The 22,301-nt window shown below is 41.4% G+C and overlaps 1 protein-coding gene across 1 annotated transcript in view; it reads left to right on the top strand.

Annotated features, from left to right (window-relative positions):
* The window catches only part of ARMH4 (armadillo like helical domain containing 4), a 132,098-nt gene that overhangs the window by 23,911 nt on the left and 85,886 nt on the right, over window positions 1–22,301 (top strand). Inside the window, exon 5 of the mRNA XM_058739165.1 lies at window positions 16,348–16,605. Coding sequence (XP_058595148.1) covers window positions 16,348–16,605 — 258 coding nt within the window. The remainder of the gene's footprint in view (window positions 1–16,347; window positions 16,606–22,301) is intronic.

The raw sequence follows: 22,301 nt of genomic DNA, 5'->3' as shown, positions 1-22,301 counted from the left end.
GGTGAATTGATTTGGTGAATTAAATGCTGAATTCTCCTCCCTGCCCCCATGCTTGTTCTGGCAAAAACAATGGGAGTTTAATAAAAAACACCAATTTTATAACTCTATTAACATGAACACAGGAAATGTCTAATACTATTGCCATGTACATTAGGGAAGGATGAGCTTTTTTTTTTTTTTACCTTGTTTTTATATGTGCATCGTTTTCACATATATTACATGTCAGATTACAAAACACAGAATTGCTGGTGATTTCAGTTATCGATTGTCTCTTATAGTAAGTCACTTTGTTGTCTTGTCCTGAAGTCATCATACTTTCTCTGGTATTTATTATAGATCTCTGTTCTTAAGTACTGATATGTTGTTTAGGAATAGTATAGTAAATTACTTAGCACTCAGAATGGTCATCCCGTGTTTGCTACTACTAATGCTCATATAGCTAGTGGTATTTTAGAAATATTTAAAATCAATATTATGGTGTATTACCACAAAGTTTGCTTACAAATTCTGCTGTTAAAGAAAGATAACTGACATTCATTCTGTTTTCTAGTATGCTTTCTTATCATAAGGAATTCATTTGTTGGTATAATTACAATTAAACAAACATTATTCTGGAGCTGATTTTTTCCATCCTTTTTTTTCTTTTTTGGACTCTGTTGCCCAGCACTAGAAAGTAGAAAGTTAGCACTGCTTGGTAAACCTCTCAACCTTAGACACACATGAAATTTTACATCATGGCTCAGGATGACAAAAAGATTTAGCCCCATATTCAGAGGTTTTGTTCATCCATTTACATGCACATTTAGCAAGTATTTGTTTGGTAATTCAGATAATAAGAACAAATGGGAGTAGATCTTACATAAATGTTAGTAGAAGAGTTAAGACAGATACCTAAATAACAGAAATAAAAGGTAGAAGGTGGGACAGTATCATACAAAAAATTACATAAAAAAAGGACTTTGAGAATTAAGAATGACAGAGAGCTTAGCCCCAGCTTAGAGAAATAAGAAATTGATATTTACGCTTGTGAGTCTTGTGTGTGTATGTGCATGGGATATTTGTGTGTATAGATTTGCATATATGTATATATATTATATATATATTATATATATATTATATATATACACACACACACATACACACACTCATTATTCTATTGATATTTAAAAAAAAATAAGCGATGACAAACCCCAAAATATGGAAAACATTCTAAAGGGTGGTGAATAGAAGACCACATACACCACACAAACAATCGGTTTATAGACATGTAATCAAGTGTATTTTTCTAATTTAGCTTATTGGTTTGATGAATTATTTTTTTTCCCTAATGTCTGTTTATTTTAGAGACAGAGAGAGAGAGAGAGAGAGCAAGCAGGGGAGGGGCAGAGAGAGAGGGAGACACAGAATCTGAAGCAGGCTCCAGGCCCTGAGCTGTCAGCACAGAGCCCCATGTGGGGTTCAGACTCACAAACCATGAGGTCTTGACATGAGCTGAGTCGGACGCTTAATCGCCTGAGCCACCCAGGTGCCCTTGATGAATTATTTCTTAAGAATAGTTTTTTAATAACAGAAGCAACTGCTTTTCAATGTAGAAGAGGCAACCAGGTGCTCAGTCTCAGGCTAACAAATAGTTGATTTATTGGAAGCTGTACCATGTCTCTCTTGAGGAGGATTTTCAGAATCCCAAGCAAAAGGATCCGTTCTGAGTGATTCATCTGGGCTCATACTCCAGACTGACAATCCCTCTGAGGACTGGTCTAAACAGGGCTTTGCACGTGTGGGGGTTTCGTGCAGTTGTTGAAGCAAACATGTAGCCTAAAACCACATAACAGGCTGTGGAGATTTCAAAGGCATTTCAGATGTTTGCAGAAAATTAAGGCACTTTTTTAAAGGCATGATCTTTCAGTATGAGGCTAGACATAGCTATCCTTTTACTGGTGTAAACAAGATAATTTTGTTGCATTGGAGTACAGGCAGCACAAACCTTAGCAATGTATAAAATAATGTAAGGATATTATCAACTACACTTTATCAGGCTGTGTTCATAACCCTGAAGTTGTTTCGGCACCAGACTACCTCTTATCACTTAAGTGTATACATAACCCCAAAGGAAAAGATTAGAATAAAAATACAATGCATCAATTTGAATGGCCTTACAAGATTTTAAAAAAAAAAATTTTTTTTTTAAACATTTATTTATTTTTGAGACAGAGAGAGAAAGAGAGCATGAACAGGGGAGGGTTAGAGGAAGAGGGAGGCACAGAATCTGAAACAGGCTCCAGGCTCTGAGCTGTCAGCACAGAGCCCGACGCGGGGCTCGAACTCACGGATCACAAGATCATGACCTGAGCCGAAGTTGGACGCTCAACCGACTGAGCCACCCAGGTGCCCCAGCCTTACAGGATTTTAAGAATGTTCACACTTGGCAACATTGCATTTGTCTTCAAAGATTTACATTGATTCTGCCTAAATTTACCAGTGCCTTTTCTTCTTCGGTCATACTACCTCTGTGTACGTTGTTTGATATCTCTAAACAAAATAATCTATGGAAATTTCTTCTATAAAAAATGTGTAACGAATCTCCAATTTTTTTTTTAATTTATTTTTGATTAAAAAGTTTTTTTGATGTTTATTTTTGAGAGAGACACACACACAGAATCCGAAGCAGGTTCCAGGCTCTGAGCGGTCAGCACAGAGCCTAAGGCGGGGCTCGAACCCACAATCTGTGAGATCATGACCTGGGCTAAACTCGGATACTAAACCAACTGAGCCACCCAGGTGCCCCAAATCTCCAATGTTTTAATAGAAGAAGGAGATTCTCCAGGTGGGCAGAGGGTCTGATACTGCTTCCTCGATTTTCTCAAGGTACCTGCTTCACATGTTCTGTGAGGGGTCCTATTTCTATTAAAACTCTAGCTCGAGCATAGATGAAAACCCTCTCACTTGTTCCAACTGAAATTAGTAGAATTTTTAAAAAGACTCGGCTCAAACCTAAAGGAACATAAACCAAATAAACCAAGAAAATAAAAGAAACACAAAGTGAATTAGGCTCACAAGGTACAAATTTCTCTCTGATCTTACCTTAGCTAATAAGCTCCCAGGACAACCAGGCCCTGACCCATTCCACACTCTGAGAAGGTTTTTTATATTCTGTACCCAAAATACTAGAATAATTTTCAGGCACCTTGCTGGGCTTTCTGGCTACTCAGCTCTTGGCTTGTTTGCTATACAAGGGGTAGCTTCTTTTTTTGTCTTCCTCACCCCTGCCCCCACATGGAAGAGCCAAGGCCAAGATGTAAAGTATCTCTGGGGCCCACCACCAAGTAGGGAATCCCCAATCCCACATCCATATTATCTGTCCTGCTTTGCAGGTTGAAGGACACACTTTCCATCCCTGGGCAAATGACAGCCAGACAACTGTCATGATTGACACCATCCCACCCTTACGAGGAAAGTCCATCTCTGTTAAAAGCATGGTATGATTGATGTCTAGGCAGTGCAAGACTGTTCTCAACATAAAAGAAATATACCTGTATGATAATAGGCTCACTCTATCACATCCTGTAATAAATAATACTTAGTGCTATGCTACTCTGTAAACAGAATGCAATGGAGTTCAAGTTGACAGAGGACAGGAAGGAGACATAGAAACAGTTAAGCCTAAACTCATCCTCCTTAGGGGCCTCTCAGACCGCCTAGCCTACAGCGAAGAGCAGTACAGACTAGTGGATAATAGCTCTGGTTCTGGTCTTACATGGACAGTCTATGTTGAAGTCTTAGCTCCATGGTGAATGAGCGTTGTGATATTGACCAAATTGTTTAATTTCTTTAGACTTCAGTTTTCCTATCTGTGTATGGGAGGGCTATTGATATTCCTATCTCTTGCTGTAAGAATAAAATGAGGTCTTGCGTGTAGTAAATACTTACTTGACCTGGAGTAAATGCATAATAAATATGAGTATTTTACATCATTTGTCAATTAAAATTACATATCACTTATCATGCACTACTATGTATTAATTGTTACAATGAGATATTCACATCCTCTCCATGCAACCATGGGACAGGGGCCAGGTGGACATTGTAAGTATGCAAAGAGGAAGGCACCTAAAACAGCAGGGAGTGTTGAGTGTGGTGTGGTGGGATCACACTCCCTCTGATCCAGACAAATCTTGTTTGTATTGTTGCCAGGAGAAGTATGTGAGCTCGGTGATGCCAGATCTTGGAATTTTTTCAGGATAAGCTGAAAATTTTGATTTTTATGTGAAATATTCTGATTTTTATTTTTATTTTATTTTCCTTTTTAAAATATTTTTATTTTTGTAATGTTTATTTATTTTTGATACAGAGACAGAGCATGAACGGGGGAGGGTCAGAGAGAGAGAGGGAGACACAGAATCTGAAACAGGCTCCAGGCTCCGAGCTGTCAGCACAGAGCCTGACGCGGGGCTTGAACTCAAGAACCGCAAGATCATGACCTGAGCCAAAGTCGGATGCTCAACCGACTGAGCCACCCAGGCGCCCCGAAATATTCTGATTTTTAAAGCATTAGCAATCAATTCACATGTTTACCTATCCTGTTTCATTTTTATTAGTATGCATACCCAAAAAAGAGTCTCTCTTCCTCATTGATCATCAGTTTGTGCTCTTAGATGAGTTCTTCAGACCTCCTTAAGGGCGGATGGACAGGGTCTGATCCTTCTGTCCACATTGGCCTGTAGGTACCAGGCATTGGGTAAATGATTAGTGATGGAGTGTATGGTTTAAGGACCATTATCTTGTTTAATTGACGCGCTTGCTACTTGTCCTGCTTGTTGTTGTTATCATTTGAAATCCAGGGCTTATTCTGGGTCTGAAGTTGAACACTTTTTATGTGAATGAAGAAGTGGTTGCCAGTTATATTCTGCTAGACATTCAGTGGGAATTTGTTTAGATTTCTGGCATCCCATTGTGGGGTCGAACATTTTTCATTTCCTTTCATTGGAATGCATACCAGCATCTGCACTCAGGCAGGTAAGAGGGGATTCAGTAAACTTAAATGATTCTTTAAATCCACTTTGGGAAGCCAGAGCTGGAAGTTCTTAAGTTCTCTGGGGTTCATGTCGTTAGTAAGCTTAATAATATAAATATTGTGTATATATTCTATTCTATATATCCAGTATTACATGATAAAATATAAAAGCAATTAGTTGGCAGGAATATTTAAGATTTTAGAAATGTATTGGAATCCTATAAATTTTGAGTCATCTTAACATTGGGAGCTGCTGAATTTGGTGGATATTATTTCAGAAGCTGCTGGGGTTCCTCAACCCCTTACGATACCAGAGAGCCATCTGCTGGAGATTTGTTTCATATCCTCAAAACAAGTTTAAGTTTTCCTTTTCTGGTTTTTAAGTTTTCTACCCAACTTTATGCCCCAGTTAAAACATCTGGAAACTAAAAGCAAGGTCATCCAAAGTGCATCAGTCTTTTACTGTGGAAACCATTGTGTTACAGTGGCTTTTGATTATATTTGCATAGGGGTTGCCAGGAAAACACACGCCAACAAATGTTTCTTCTTTTAGAAATATCTCACTGGGATGTGTCCGAATCACTCCCTTTAAAGGGGAAGCAGGAGAAAGACTAATAGGTACTGAGCATCTGCCCAGCCAAGCCACCCTGTTCTCCCCACCCCCCCACCCCGCCCCCATTCGTTCTTTTCTTCCTGGGCTCTAATTTGTTTACCTTAGGATTAATGTTAAACTTTGCGAAGGAAATAAAAGGGCCATTAAAAAGAGAAGTGTGACGCTTAAAAGACGATGATTCAGACTGATGACTGCTATTTCAAAGAGGCAGGAAGTGCAGGCGAGATCCTCTTCTTCCTGTAAATCAAAGAGTGACAGTTTAGGTTGGGTAGAGTATTACTGCTGGTGTTCTTCCTACCTCCATTATTGGGGTGATGTAGTCTCAACCAAGGTTCTCTTTGACTCATTAGTAATACTCTGGTGATGCTAGCTACATCTCTAGCTTCTGGAAATCCAAAAATGTCTAAACTGTGACAAAGATGGAATGAGAGACACTGAGGACCTTTGGTGGCAGCTGCCTATTAAATTAATGGGGACCAGACTTTGTAGCAGAGTGAGATCACTCAGGCTGCGACCATGGGGTGACTTTTCTCCCATATGTCCTATTTGATTTCATGGAGAGTTAACCCATGGTTCTGGTCCTGAACAAAATTAAAACTCTTGGTTGTGATAACCTTAGGCAGAAGTGTTTGCAACAAATCAAACAGGCCTGACTTAGACAAAAATTCTGGGTTTAATAAAGCCGTTTGAGGCTCTGCTCCTATATTTAAGCATGCAAGGCAGTTACAACACTAGCTCTGTAGGGCTGTAAGGAAAACAAAGCTTATCAATCTAGCTTTCTGTTGAGCCAACAGTGTAAGCTTAGGGGATAATGCCTGGCAAGCATTTCTTCCTTCGGAAGAAAACCCCCATGTAAGTTCGAAGTTATTGTTATGGCTTATAAAATAGCTGTTAAGAGAGTCTGTCAGAGAGTGGCCAGACAGATGAACTTGGCTTAGAGAGGATACTGTCTAGACAGATTTTTATTTTTTCCTCTCTGCTACTTGCAATAGGACATTTCTCTGTTGAAGTTGTGGACACACTACTTAATATCACCAGGCATCTCTTAGCCATGTGGCACTTACCTGACATCTCCGTTTAATGTTTCACAGCTTTCATTTTACAGCTTCAGCTCGCCTCAAGCCCAACAATGAGAAATTGAACCAGGTTGCATCCCTGTTGCACACTGAGCTATCTACTCTCCAAACACCTATGTTTGTTCTTTTTGGCTGACACCTGAGTCAGTGTTTCACGGTGGTTAGGTGTCACAGTTTTTGACAGTGGACATAATCAGCAAGTGACTTGATCTTAGTAAGAATACTATGGAAAAATCCATTAGCTTCATGGCAAGGAACCTCAGTCAGTGCCTGACGGTGCATCTTGAATTCAGTTCAGTGCTGATGCTGGTTCAGCGAGAGTGAATGAGGATTTACATAATGTGTGTCACGTGCTTGGGAGTGGGAACAGTGAGAAGTGGTGGGAGGATATTGTCTGTCACTAGAGGTCATTACTCAGAAACTGTCATTACTGCCCCCTTGGTGGCGGTTCGCGTCACTGCGATTGTTTGGTATTAGGAAGTAATCAGTGTCAAGTCAGCCTGGGATTAAGGAAGTGCCAATTGCCAGGATGCATTTTCCGTTCCAGGTCACACAACGAGAAGAAATTCTCAGGCTGAACTCTGTGAACCTTCCCTACCTGGACTGCAGTGTTTTCTCAGGGATTCTCAGGGCAAACAGAACTTTAAGTCTTTGATCACTGTTACTGGGTATCTGTTAATATACCGTAAACCGAGAACGGTTGCTTCTTTTTAGAGGTTCGTGTTTTTCTTTTTCTGTTATTTTAATAGGAATACTTGTGTGCGCATGTTTTACATTGACCTACATACTTATTTAGGATTCAGGTAAACGAAAATAAAATTTTAGGTGTAACAAAATTACAAAATTCAGAAAGTATTACTCTATAACTTTTGAATACAGCTTGGTAGTGTTATTTGAATGAGTTCTTCCTTTAGATTTCGTTCTTTGGATCAGGGATCCTGTTATTGTTTTTGGCACAGTTTTATTTGCTGAACGTTTATTTCATGTCATTGCCCTTTGCGATCAGAGGTGTTCACGACATCCTTGTTGCTCTTGGGTGTAACTAGTTGAAGGCCTGGCTGAAATACAGATGACTGTCTCTTTAGTTTTTATGAATGGAAAATGAATGCGTAAACTGCGGTTTGCTTTGCACCTGTTCTCATATGTTCTTACATGTTGCCTTTGTGCTTGCTGCAAGATTATTCAGAGGAATGTGTTCCTGTTTATTGATTGTTACTCTGTGTATCTTTAGATCTAGGCAGTTGTTAAAAACCTGGATCTAACTCATTGTTTATGCATTCATTCATCTGTCTATCCATTCAACAAATACTTCGTGAGCATTGCTGATTGCCAAGCACTGTACTCCTCATTGGTGCCACAACAGAGGACAAGACTATCCTTCCTTTATCCGGTAGTTTTCTACCTTTCTGCGTCAAACTGCAATAAAATACATTACTTTGGTAATATTAGGAAAGGTGATCATGCCTTTCTTTGTTACCGATTTGTAGGAGTAGTCACTGTTCCATGGGAAATTGTAGCAGGGTACCGGTGACATACTACTAAAGGTGTTTAGCAGCTACAAAAATGATTGTAGGGGCGCCTGGGTGGCTCAGTCGGTTGGGCGGCCGACTTCGGCTCAGGTCATGATCTCGCGGTCTGTCAGTTCGAGCCCCGCGTCGGGCTCTGTGCTGACAGCTCAGAGCCTGGAGCCTGTTTCAGATTCTGTGTCTCCTTCTCTGCGGCCCTCCCCCGTTCAAGCTCTGTCTCCCTCTGTCTCAAAAATAAATAAACGTTAAAAAAAAATGATTGTAGACTCCTACAAAATAAGAACATTGTCTGGTGGACAAAGATAACTAGGAAATAAGGTTAGACTAAAAGAGAACTCTCACTCTTCCTCCTGTCTTCTCTGCATGCTTCCTGAAACTTCCTTTTTCTAGAGCTGTCTTGTCGGGCTTGCTACATAAGTCCTCAAGTATGAAAAGTGACAAATCGTAAACCTTATAAGTTCCTTTGTGTTTTGAAGTGGGGGATGGGTGGTACAAGGAGAAGGCTTTCCTCTCTTATCCCCCACTGCAGTCAGGGGCCCTCTTTTTTTTCCAGTAGAAATTGTATGCTACTCAATAGTGTTTCTGGAGAGAGTATTCCTCCAGGAGAATACTCTGATGTGGAGTATACAACTCATGTCGGGCATTTCGGGACAGGAAGAAGGGGAAGGAAGGCTCTACCAGGGTGTGTGAGTGGAGGAGAGATTTTGAGACACGTTGACCTAGGCAATGTCACTGAAATCACATTTTGAAGGTAGTGACCTTCTCGTTGGCCTAGACTTGCTTACATGCATCTCTCTTTTTAGGATGTGAAAGCATGGAGTAAGATGACTTTTGAGGTCCTTTTCATTATGTTTATAGCTCTGTGCTTTATTTTGTCTGACTTTGTTGAGGTATAGTTGACAGATAAAGCTATAAGTAAGATATTTAGAGCGTATAATATGGTGATGGTACACATAACATTGTAAAGGGATTCCCACCATTGGATTGATTAACACTTCCATCACTTCACATATTTACTCTTTTTGTGTGAGGACATTTAAGTTTTACTCTCTTAGCACATTTCAGTGATATAATACAGTGCTATCAACTATTGTCAGCACATTATACATTAGGCCTTTGGACCGTATTCATCTTAGAGCTGAAAGTTTGTACCCTTTTACCAATCTCACCCTATTTTCTTTACACTCTAGCCCCTGGCAACTACTTTTCTACTTTCTGTTTTTGTGAGTTACACTTAAAAAAAAATTTTTTTTAGATTCCACCTATAAGTGATAGCATGTAGTATTTGTCTTTCTCTGTCTGATTTATTTTTTTAAAAAAAATTTTTGATGTTTATTTATTTTTGAGGGGGAGAGAGAGAGAGAGGGAGGGAGGGAGGGAGGGAGGGGCAGAGATACAGGGAGACACAGAATCAGAAGCAAGCTCCAGGCTCTGAGTTGTCAGCACAGAGCCTGACATGGGGCTCGAACTCATGAACCGTGAGATCATGACACGAGCAAAGTCAGATGTTTAACTGACTGAGCCACACAGATGCCCCCCTGACTTATTTCACTCAGCATAATGCCCTTCATTTTCATCCGCATGGCAAATGACAGGATTTCCTTCTTTTTAAAGGCTGAATAATTTTCTGTTATATGTATATCACATCTTCTTTATCCATTTGTCTGTTAATGGGCACATAGGTTGTTTCCATGCCTTGGCTATTGTGAATTATGCTTCTATGAACACAGGAGTACAGATAACCTCTTTAGGATAATGATTTTGTTTCCTTAGGATATATACCCGGATTTGGGATTGCTGGATCATATAGCTCTATGCTTTTAAAAAAAAAATTTTTTTTAACATTTATTTTTTTTTGAGACAGAGAGAGACAGAGCATGAACAGGGGAGGGTCAGAGAGAGAGGGAGACACAGAATCTGAAACAGGCTCCAGGCTCTGAGCTGTCAGCACAGAGCCCGACGCAGGGCTCGAACTCACGGACCGTGAGATCATGACCTGAGCCGAAGTCGGACGCTTAACCGACCAAGTCACCCAGGCGCCCCCATATAGCTCTATGCTTTAAGGAGCAGGGATTAACTGAGCCCATTGAGGGCCAAGTAGAAGTTGTCCTTGGTAGGTGATAGTGGTCAGTGGTCAACAGTTCAATGATGAGAACTGAAAACTCAGGGCTCGTTGCTCTGGTTTTGTCTTTGTGTTCCTAGGGGATTAGTTTCATGTTGTCAAAATCATTCCATCAAGTACAGCTCTTTTAGGTTTGTGGAAAGGAAAGGTAGCTAAAAGTGATTTTATAGTGCTTTAAAAATAAAGAAATGTTCTTTTTGGCCTATGATCAATTTCTGTGTACAGGAGGAAGGTCAGTGAAGCCACCAAATAGTTTTGATGATCCCTGATAATTTTCTCCAAATTCCAAGGAACCCATGCTTTTTCTTTGCTTTAAAAATTTTTTTAATGTTTATTTATTTTTGAGAGAGAGAAAGACACAGAGACAGAGCATGAGCAGGGGAGGGGCAGAGAGAGAGGGAGACACAGAATCCAAAGCAGGCTCCAGGCTCTGAGCTGTTAGCACAGAGCCCATGCGGGGCTTGAACTCACAAACTGTGAGATCATGACCTGAGCTGAAGCCAGATGCTTAACTGACTGAGTCACCCAGGCGCCTCTCCATACTTTTTCTCTATCCAATTTCTTCCTCGGCTTCTCTTTAATTAGAGTCCCTGGTTCATATCTGCCGCCCCCTCCCCCCCCCCCCCCCCGCCCCCCGCTTCCAGCTTTACTGGAAGTATGTGAGTTTAAGGTGTACCACGTGATGATTTGATACACTTAACATGTTGCAAAATGGTTGCCCAAGAAGGTTAGTTAACATTTCCATCTCCTCACATAATTAACTATTTTTTGTGGTGATAGTATTTAAGATCTACTCTCATAATAATTTTCAACTATGTAATACGATATTTTTTTTAAATGTTCATTTATTTTGACAGAGAGAGAGAGAGAGAGAGAGCGCGAATGAGCAAGCACAAGCATGAGTCGAGGAGGAGCAGAGAGAGAGAGAGAGGGAGAGAGAGAATCCCAGTATAGGGCTCGATCTCATGAACTGTGAGATCATGACCTGAGCCCAAATCAAGTTTAACTGACTGAGCCACCCAGGCTCCCCTGCAGTATTGCTAATTATCGTCACCGTACTGTACATTAGATGCCCAGAACTTATTTGTGTTATTGTTGGGAGTTTGTACCTGGTCCATCTTTAGCCACTCCCTTCACACACAACAAACCATCTCCTTTCCCCACCCCTCCCCACTAAGCTCTCCTCCCAAAATCTGCTGCTTGGTAAATCTGCCTACTCTACCCCTCCACACAGGCCTGAAGCCAAGCAACCGAACGTGGCTGGAGAAAAACACAACCGTCTTAACATGTCTCACTTTGAATTTATGATGCCGCATCTCACGTGGGCCCACAGGGCTCCCTGCCAGTCCTGCCACATTTTCCAGGGGAATTCACTGGCCCGTTTTCCACGATGACTATTTCACACTTTCAAACCACCAACATTTCTTTTTTTTTTTCCTTCTTAGTTTCTCATTTGACTGAGAAAATAAAAGAAAGACGAAGGCAACTCTCACATGTTCCCACCAGCAGATCTATCCTTCTGCCTACACCTGTGCCCACTGCGGTGGAGGGTGTGTGGGAGCCGGCCCGTGCGCTGGATCCCATCCCTTCCCAGTGTTGGCACGGAAGGCAACCTTACATAGTGGCCACCATGGGCGAGGCTTAGTTCTGAGTGCCTTAGGTGTTAACTCAAGCTGAGGCACAGTAACTTGTCCCGAATCCCACAGTCATGGTACGTTTGTGTGGCTCAAGTCCACGTATGCAACCACGCTGCCACACCTCGTCTCCAGACATTCTTCCAGCAGCCCTCTCCCCTCCCTCCTGAGTCGTCAATATCCCCCGCTCTGCCAGATCTTACCCAGCAAGTTACAAGCAAATTCTAGCATCTCCTATTTTAAGCTACCTTGGACCCTGCATCTCTCTCCGGCTACCCGCTTCTGTCCCTGCTCTTTTTTTCAAAAAATTTTCATGCGCTTTTTTTTTCTTTTTTTTTTAGTATTTGTTGCATCTACTGTCTTTTTTTCTAATTTTCTTTTCAACCACTCCTGTCTGGCTTTTATCCCTGTCATTCCACGCAGACAACTTGTGTCAAGTCACTAATCACCTCCAAAGTGTCAGAGCCAGAGGTAATGTCACTGACAGAATTCTCAAATTCGTACTCAGGCCCTCAGAAAGGTTTTAGTCCTTTGGTTCCCTTGATACCGCACTCGTTTTGGTTTTTCTCCTACCTTAGCGGTCACTTCTTTGCTGGATCCCCCCTCTGTTGGCCAACTTCTAACTCAGGGCTTGGTCTGGATCACGTTCCCTTTTCCCTTTTGCCACACTCATTCTCTTGGTGATCTCAACCAGTCTCAAAGCTGTCAATATCATTGCTTTTTTTTTTTTAAATTTAATTTTTAATTTTTTTAAAATTTACATCCTAATTAGTTAGGGTATAGTGAAACAATGATTTCAGGAGTAGATTCTTTAATGCCCCTTACCCATTTAGCCCATCCCCCCCTCCCACAACCCCTCCAGTAACCCTCAGTTTGTTCTCCATATTTATGAGTCTCTTCTGTTTTGTCCCCCTCCCTGTTTTTATATTATTTTTGATTCCCTTCCCTTATGCTCATCTGTTATGTCCTCATATGAGTGAAGTCATATGATTTTTGTCTTTCTCTAATTTCACTCAGCATAATACCCTCCAGTTCCATCCACGTAGTTGCAAATGGCAAGATTTCATTCTTTTTGATTGCCGAGTAATACTCCATTGTATGTGTGTGCATATATATATATATATATATATACATATATTATATGTATACATATATATATGTATATATGGCTATATATACATATATATATGTATACATATAATATATATACACCACATCTTCTTTATCCATTCATCCATCGATGGATATTTGGGCTCTTTTTGGGCTCATTCCATACGTTGGCTATTGTTGATAGTGCTACCAAAAACATTGGGGTGAAATGTGCCCCTTCGAAACAGCATACATGTATCCCTCGGATAAATGCCTAGTAGTGCAATTTCTGGGTCATAGGGTAGTTCTATTTTTAGTTTTTTGAGGAACCTTTGTACTGTTTTCCAGAGTGGCTGCACCAGCTTGCATTCCCATGTGAATATCATTTCTAAATTGATGACTCCTAGATTTCTATCTCTAGCTTTGATCTTTCCAAGGCTTCTGGCGTTTCCATTTGGAAGTCATAGGCATAGCAATCACATAATTAATCTGTCTCAGATAAAATTCTTGATTTTGCTTTTTACCCTTCAGTTCCTAGCTTTAATAAAGTGAGACCTTTCTTCCACATCCCACATCATAATTATCAGCAGGACTCTCTCTACCTTCAGACTGCCTTCACATTACATCCTAAGTCTGACCATCTCTTCCAACATCCCTTGTCCAAAGCACTGTCATCTTATCCCCTGCGTTTTGAAATAGCCTCCTAATGGGTCTCTTTGCTAATTTGAAATAGCCTCCTAATTTGTTTCTTGCTCTGATATAGTCTGTTTTTCACCCTGCAGTCAGTCATTGCTCATAAATATATGTCAGATCTGGCCCCTGCCTACCCCCTCACCTCATTTCCTGTCCCTTTCTGCTTCCTGGGGCCCAGTCTTTGTCATTCTTTGAACACAGCACACATCCGCCCCAAGGCTTTTGTTTTTGCTGTTCCTTCTATTCTCTGCTACTGGGAATGCCCTTCCTGTAGATATTGACCTAAATTAAAGAGTATTAATTATTTTGGTATAATCTCTTTTCAAACTTTTCCTTGATCTCCCCTCCAAAAAAGCAGGGACTGGAACTTTCCATTTTCTTTTCATGTTTTTAAAAAAATGTTTATATATTTTTGAGAGAGGGAGAGGGAGAGAGAGAGGGAGAGAGAGAGGGAGAGAGAGAGAGAGAGAGAGAGAGAGAGACGGAGAGAGAGAGACGGAGAATCCCAAACAGGCTTCTCACTGTCAGTGCAGAGCCCAATGTGGGGCTCAAAGTCACAAATCATGAGATCATGACCTGAGCCAAAATCAAGAGTCAGATGCTCAACTGACTGAGTCACCCAGACACCCCTTCTTTGCAGTTTTAATCAGAGTGTAATGTTGTATTATGTATCTGTTTGCTGTGTATCCCCTTGAGTGCGTATCACTCAAGGTGTACAACATGGTGATGCGACAAGTTTATATGTTGTGCTGAGTTCACTACAAGTGTAGCTATCACCTGTCACCATATTACACTATTACATACCATCGACTGTGTTTCTTCTGCGGCACCTTTTATCCTTGTGACTTATTCATTCCATAACTGGAAGCTTCTATCTTCCATTCCCTTTCACCCCTTTTGCCCACTTCCCATCCTTTTTCCTTCTGACAACTATCAGTTTGTTGTCTGTATTTATGGGTCTGTTTCTGCTTTAAGTTTGTTTGTTTATTCATTTGTTTTAGTTTTTAGATTCTACACATAAGTGAAATCATATGGTATTTGTCTTTCTCTGCTGACTTATTTCATTGTGTCTGCTGGCATAATACCCCTTAGGTCCATCCATGTTATTACAAATGGCAAGATCTCATTCTTTTTTATGACTAATATTCCATAGTGTGTGTGTGTGTGTGTGTGTGTGTGTGTGTGTGTATACACCCCACATCTTCTTTATCCATTCTTCTATCCATGGATAGATGTTTCCATATCTTGGCTATTGTAAATAATGCCGCAATAAACATAAGGGTGCATAAATCTTTTTGAATTAGTGTCTTTGTTTTCTTTGGGTAAATATCCAGTAGTGGAATCACTGGATCGTATGGTATTTATATTTTTAACTTTTTGAGGCATCTACTTACTTTTTTCCACAGTGGCTGCACCAATTTGCATTCCCACCAACAGTGCACAGGCTTATTTTTTCTTCACATCTTCAACAACATTTTTATTTATTGTCTTTTTGATTTTAGCCATTCTCACAGGTGTAAGGTGATATCTCGTTGTATTTTTATTTGCACTTCCCTGATGATGAGTGATGTTGAGCATCTTTTCATGTGTCTGTTGACCATCCGTATGTCTTCTTTAGGAAAATGTCTATTCAGGTTTTCTGCCCATTTTTTAACTGGATTATTTGTCTTTTTGGTGTTGAATTATATACATTTTTTAATATATTTTAGATATTAACCTAATGGGGAAATCTTTAATGACCTCCAGAAAACAGGGAAGGGATATTCCCTACCTTTGTACATGTAAATATGACCAATAAATATTTATATTACCTGAACTTTGACTCCAAATAAACATGCTGCATAACAATTATCTGACATAGCTGTGATGTTGGAAGTTTAAAACATAGGTATATGGTGAGCAATAATCCTGCGGTGCTCACATCGCCCAACTTTAGCTATAAAATTTGTATTATTATTATCAACATCATTATTATTATTATTTTAGAAAGAGAACATGCAGTCAGGAGGGGAGGGAAGAGAGAAGGAGAGAGGGAGGGAGGGAGGGAGGGAGAGAGAGAGAGAGAGAGAGAGAAAGAAAAAAGAGAGAAGGAGAATCTTAAGCAGATTCTATGCTCAGCATGGAGCCCAACACAGGGCTTGATCCCACAACCCTGGGATCATGACCTGAGCCGAATTCAAGAGTCGGGCTGACTAAGCCACCCAGGCGCTCCTAAAATTTGTTTTATTTTATTTTATTTAAAAAAAAATTTTTTTTTCAACGTTTTTTATTTATTTTTGGGACAGAGAGAGACAGAGCATGAACGGGGGAGGGGCAGAGAGAGAGGGAGACACAGAATCGGAAACAGGCTCCAGGCTCCGAGCCATCAGCCCAGAGCCTGACGCGGGGCTCGAACTCACGGACCGCGAGATCGTGACCTGGCTGAAGTCGGACGCTTAACCGACTGCGCCACCCAGGCGCCCCTAAAATTTGTTTTAAAAGGTCAAGCACAATTATTTTGTAGTGTTTGGGTCATTTCAAAAGATTCATATGTAGGCACTTACTGTATTCCTTTATGTTTCTTGTTGGTTTCTTTTTTTCTAGAGGGAGAAGAAGATGAGGATGAAGAGGATGAGGAGGAGGAAGATGAAGAAGAGGAAGATGAGGAGGAAGATGAAGAAGATAAAGATGCAGAGCCCCTGGATGAGAGCTTGGATGGTGATGCTGAGCTGCTGGGGTTTACTCTCCCTGGCGTCACGTCTCAGGAACCTGGTTTAGAACAAGGAAACCTGGGCCTGTTGGAGGGAGCTACCTACCAGGTGCCAGACACCATCGAGTGGGAGCAGCAGAATCAGGGCCTGGGTAAGAGGCATGCGTGTTTCCCTTTTCCAACTCCCTGTCCTTCTTTATTTTTCTAAGGTGGCAGCTTGCTTTCTTGGCATCGATTATGGGGCAGAATGGATTTTCTGGTTATGTTTATGGGTGGTTCATTTCAGAAAAAGTTATCACTTTCTTTTTATAGGTTTATATTTAGTGCTGTTAAATAGCCAGGCTCCAAACAGTCTCCACTAAGAGCACAGTTACCTAATTTTTGGAGGGAGTTCCATTTCTTTCCTTCCCAGCTGGAAGACAGCTATAGGTTTTGGGAGGACTTCCAAATGGGGAGGGATGTGAGTAACCAGCGTGCTGAACAAGCAGCGTGAATGGTCTGAAGTCAGAAAACAAATACGTGGGGTTACCTTCTGTCCCTGTAGAATTTGGTGCCTAGCGGAAATTCCTCCCCCACTTCTGTGTGAGCTTCTCACAGGCTTGTCACTTTGCTGTATTCTTATGGCTGCATTCCGTTGTCAGACAGTCTCCGTTCAGCAGCCAGTGTCTGGACACCCGTGTGGTCACTGTCTCTTGGGTACAGCCCAAATTATCAACGAGAGGCTCTGTGAATGCAGGCTCGCCTCCCCGCTGACACTGTCTTCCCGGTCAGCAGGGAAGCTCCCCTGTCTGTCTCCTCTTGGCTTTTTCTGGAGAGATGCTATAAGCTCTGGGTGATTTCTTGAGGCCTTACTCTCTTGACTTGAGGTAAGGTGACCTCTTCTCCAAAGAAGAACCCTCTCTAAAATTTTCTTGGTCTTTAACAGCCAGCCCCGTTTGTAACCTTCAGTGTAGCCGAGGTTAGGTTGAAACGTCACAGAACCAATGTTTGGCGATTTCATTGAAAATGTGGATGTTGGCCTGGAGCTTTGCTCAGGAATATCATACTAGTGTATCTTGTGCCTCAGTTGAAATGTCCAATTTAGAATCCTATTGCATATGATTTGTTTTTTAAATATTTATTTACTGGGGCGCCTGGGTGGCTCAGTCAGTTGGGCATCCATCTTAGGTTCAGGTCATGATCTCACGGTTCGTGGGTTCAAGCCCTGCATTGGGCTCTGTGTCAACAGCTCAGAGCCTGGAGCCTGCTTTGGATTCTTTGTCTCCCTCTCTCTCTCTCTGCCCCTTCCCTGCTTGTGCTCTGTCTCTCTCTTTCAAAAATAAAAACATAAAAAAATAAAAAATTTAAATATTTATTTATTTTGGGGGGGGGGGCGCCGAGAAAGAGGGAGAGCAAGAATCCCAAGCAGGGATTCGATGTAGGGCTCAATCTTACGAACCATGAGATCATGACCTCAGCCGAAATCAAGAGCTGGGTGCTTAACCGATGGAGCCACCCAGATGCCCATGCATATAATTTCTTAAAGATCGTTCTCCCCTCCCATGAAAACTCTCTTTTTTAGATTGGTGGTGAGAAAGGGTGAGTGCACTAAAATGCGTGTAGAGCTGGGAAATCGCTGTGTCAGTTTATTGCATGGGTGTGCAGTTTAAAATAAGCTCTCTCTGTCTTTTTTTAAAGCTCAAATTGGACTTGTAAAGTTTTGAAGGTTTGCAGGCAAAGGAGGAATGCTTTTCTTTGATGAACTGTCCTTTCCATTTGGTTAATTAGTTCATCCAACAAACCTGACTGAGCATCTACTCTGTTCCTGGTACTTTGCATGGCACTGGGGACACAGAGAAAAACAAGAATAGTGCCTTTTTTGGATTAGAACGGAACTCATTTCATAAAGGTTTCAATGTGGGGAGGGTGAGTTCTATTGTAAAAGTAGGTTATAACAGGGCAAAGCAGAAATACTGAAGGGGGCCCTATTGTCCTCCTGTCCTGCCTCCTTATTCCAGCCTGATGCACAGCTAAGTTTTCTTAAATTAGTGATACCAGTTTAGTGATTTGTTACGGTTTTAAAAGTGATTCCCACAAGGAATTTTTTTTTAATATATCAGGTTTTTCTGTTAAAAATAATGATTTACCATTTCCCTAGATGTCTCTTACCTTTTATTGTCACTTGCTTTCCCGATAAATTCATTGTATCCACATGTTTTTAGGACTGAGTTTCCTGGGAACCCAAACAAGGAACACATCTTCCAAGCTGTTTTGTTTTGTTTTGTTTTGTTTTTTTTCTTTCCACCGTGGGAAGACTGTTTGAGTAGTGTCTGGGACTAAACTTTTATTTGCTCATCAGCTTTTTCTTGGAGTGACAGGAGTATCTCCTAGTCACTCATAACCAGTACAGCTTCTGGTCAACATTAATTCATACAGTTTTCTAAGTATACTCAGGTCAGATGAAACAGAGGAAAACCTCTATTTGTATTTGGAAAACCTTCTGTGATGGACTTTTGTGGTAGGTAGAATAGTGGCTCCCTAAAGATGTCTATGTCCTGATCTCTGGAGCTTGTGAATTTGTTACCTTACACGGCCAAAAGGACTTTGCCGATGATTAAGTTAAGGATCTTGAGATGGGGAGGTTATTCTGGATCATCTGAGGAGGCCCAGTATAATCACAAATGCCTTTCTTTATAAGGGGGAGGTAGGAGAGTCAGAGGCAGACAAAGAGATGTGATGAGAGAGGCAGAGGTAAGAGTGATGTGGTCATGAGCCAAGGGATGCCAGCAGCCTCCAGAAGCTCGGAAAGACAAGGAGATGAATTCTCCCCTTGAACCTCTAGACTATAACCATGTTGACACCTTGGTTTTAGGCCCTCAAGACCTATTTCAAACTTTTGACCTGCAGAACTCTCAGATAATAAATTTGTGTTGTTTTGAGCCACTAAATATGAAACTAACACAGATTTCAGTAAGCGTTTCATGGAAAGCATCATTTTAGAAAGTAGTACTGCAGGGCAGCTCTAGTCAGAGTGTGAATCTTGTAAACTTTAGTATAGTTTTTTCTTCATGAATCATTAGATATGCAAAAATTGAGGGGCGCCTGAGTGGCTCAGGCAGTTAAGCGTCCAACTCGGCTCGGGTCATGATCTCGCGGTTCATGGGTGTGAGCCCTGTGTCCAGCTCTGTTCTGAGAGCTTGGAGCCTGGAGCCTGCTTTGGATTCTGTGTGTGTGTGTGTGTCTCTCTCACTGCCCCTCCTCTGCTCATTCGCTCTCTCTCTCTCAAAAATAAATCAACATCAAACAAATTTTAAAAATGCAAAATTGAGACCTTTTAAAAAGAATTCTATTTAATATAATACCATTCTAGTTGACCTTCTTCATTTTTGCTTTCAGGCGGGTTATTTTATTTATAGATTATCACATCCTATTTTATAATATGAATGGTGTTCCAAAGCAAATGCTAAAACCCATATAAGCCTTTAAAAATGAACAGATTGAAGTGGGTAGCTGGGATTGGCTAAAAATAACACAAACTCTTTGAATAGATTATAATTTCATTCCCTGTGAAGTAACATGAGCAGAAAACTTAGATGACTTTCTAAGGCAAAGCAGTAGATTCATGGCCTCAAATTCTCGGAACTTCTGTTTTCTGCATTGCCACATACACATCACCTCTAAAGCTTTGGAGAGAGATTGCTCAGCTTCTTGATCTTGCTGTTGGGAGGTGTGAGTGGAATGAACTGTATGTCACTGAGATAGAATTAGGAGTGAAAATCCCCTGTTATAGCAGAGGTGGATCAGTTGATTGGTATATAGGAAGTTCCTTTTTTTTTTTTTAATGTTTATTTATTTTTGAGAGAGAGAGACACACAGTACAAGCAGGGGAGGGGCAGAGAGAGAGGGACACACAGAATGGGAAGCAGGCTCCAGGCTCCCAGCTGTCAGCACAGAGCCCAATGCAGGGCTCAAACTCACGGACTGTGAGATCATGACCTGAGCCGAAATCGGACGCTTAACCGACTGAGCCACCCAGGCGCCCCATATGCAGAAACAATTTCTTCTCTTATCTAACAAGTTCATTTTCAAATTTATTGGCAAGGACCCGCACAGAGTAGACACTATGACTCACACCACTTCTAATCCTGTTATGTATTATAGTATGTCATACAATTCTGCTTAAAAAAAATTTTTTTTTAATGTTTACTTATTTTTGAGAGAGAGAGAGAGAGAGAGAGAGAGAGAAAGACAGAGCATGAGTAGGAGAGGGGCAGAGAGAGAGAGGAAGACACAGAATCTGAAACAGGCTCCAGGCTCTGAGCTGTCAGCATAGAACCTGACGCAGGGCTCGAACTCATGAATGCTGAGATCACAACCTGAGCTGAAGTCGGACCAGACCAGCCTGCTTCGGATTCTGTATCTCCCTCTCTTTCTGCCCCTCCCCTGCTTGTGCTCTGTCTCTCTCTCTCAAAAATGAATAAACATTAAAAAAAATTTAAAATCCATATGATCCAAGTTGAGTCAGCATATCCATTTTATTTATTTATTTATTTATTTATTTATGTATTTATTTATTTATTTATTTACAAAGTTTACTTCTTCATTTTGAGAGAGAGGTGAGAGAGATAAAGACAGAGAATGAGTGGGGGAGGAGGAGAAAGAGGGAGAGAGAGAGAATCCCAAGCAGGTTCCACACTGTCGGTGAAGAGCCGACATGGGGCTCCATCCCACAAACTGTGAGGTCATGACCTGAGCCGAAACCAAGAATCAGTCGCTTAACCACCTGAGCCAGCCAGGTGCCCTGACATATCCATTATAATGTTTAAACATTTCCAGTGCAATTAGTACCTGGGGATTCTTTCCTTTTTGCATTCGGTATCTGCCAGGATGCCTTTAGCTATCGGTAGCAGGGACCGTAACTTAAATTGGTTTAAAGAAAAAAGAAATGTATTTTCTCCAAAACAAGAAGTCCAGAGATAGAGCTCTTGGGTCAGTTGACTCAGTAGCTCTGCTGTCATCGGTGACCCAAATTTGCCCACCTTGCTTCACTGTCCTGCTTGGTGTACTGACTTTGCCCCTGGACTGGCCTCCTTACAGCTGTTGGTATGGCTGCAACAGCTTCACGTGTCACACCGGGAAAAGACACTGTCCAGGGAAACCAGGAGGCTATCTTTTCACCGTATTTCTTTCTTCAGAGACAGGAAGCTTTCCAAGAATCCCCCAGTAGAATTCTTGCCTCCAATTGGCTGGGGTTAGGTCACATGCCCATTTTTAAATGGTCGTTGCAAGGGGAGTGTGGTCACGTGGCTGGTGGAATGGGTGGAGGTGAGTGTCAGTCACCAGGTCTGTCAGCCAGGGTTCATGTGTTTTTCTGTTCACTTCCTTGTAGCTGATACTATCCATGTCTCTTCTATCCTCTAAGAATCCCATGACCAATCTTGTTAAAATAATACCTTCATTTTCAATATGTTTTGAATTCATAAGTTCTGGATGAGAGCCTGAGGGTGGCGTTGTTGCATTTTCTTCCTCAGGAGACCATTTTGGCCACTTCAGTTTGGTTGATGTTCTGGATGGACCGTGCTTTCAAAACCATCAAGTAGTTGAGTGCAGGAGTATTATAGCTACCTTCCCTTTCATTTCAAAGCCTACATCTAACATTGGAACGAGCTTTTGATTTAGGAAGTGGTATATTTTCCCCTAGAGGTCTTTAAAAATCATGATAGGGGCGCCTGGGTGGCTCAGTCGGTTGGGCGTCTGACTTCGGCTCAGGTCACGATCTCACGGTCCGTGAGTTCGAGCCCTGCGTCGGGCTCTGGGCTGATGGCCCAGAGCCTGGAGCCTGCTTCCGATTCTGTGTCTCCCTCTCTCT

The sequence above is a fragment of the Neofelis nebulosa genome, chromosome 7 (genome assembly GCF_028018385.1).
Source record: "Neofelis nebulosa isolate mNeoNeb1 chromosome 7, mNeoNeb1.pri, whole genome shotgun sequence".
In the NCBI taxonomy this organism is placed as follows: Eukaryota; Metazoa; Chordata; class Mammalia; order Carnivora; family Felidae; genus Neofelis; species Neofelis nebulosa.
Note: the sequence above shows the minus strand (reverse complement) of the source record. Positions and strands in the feature narration are given on the sequence as shown.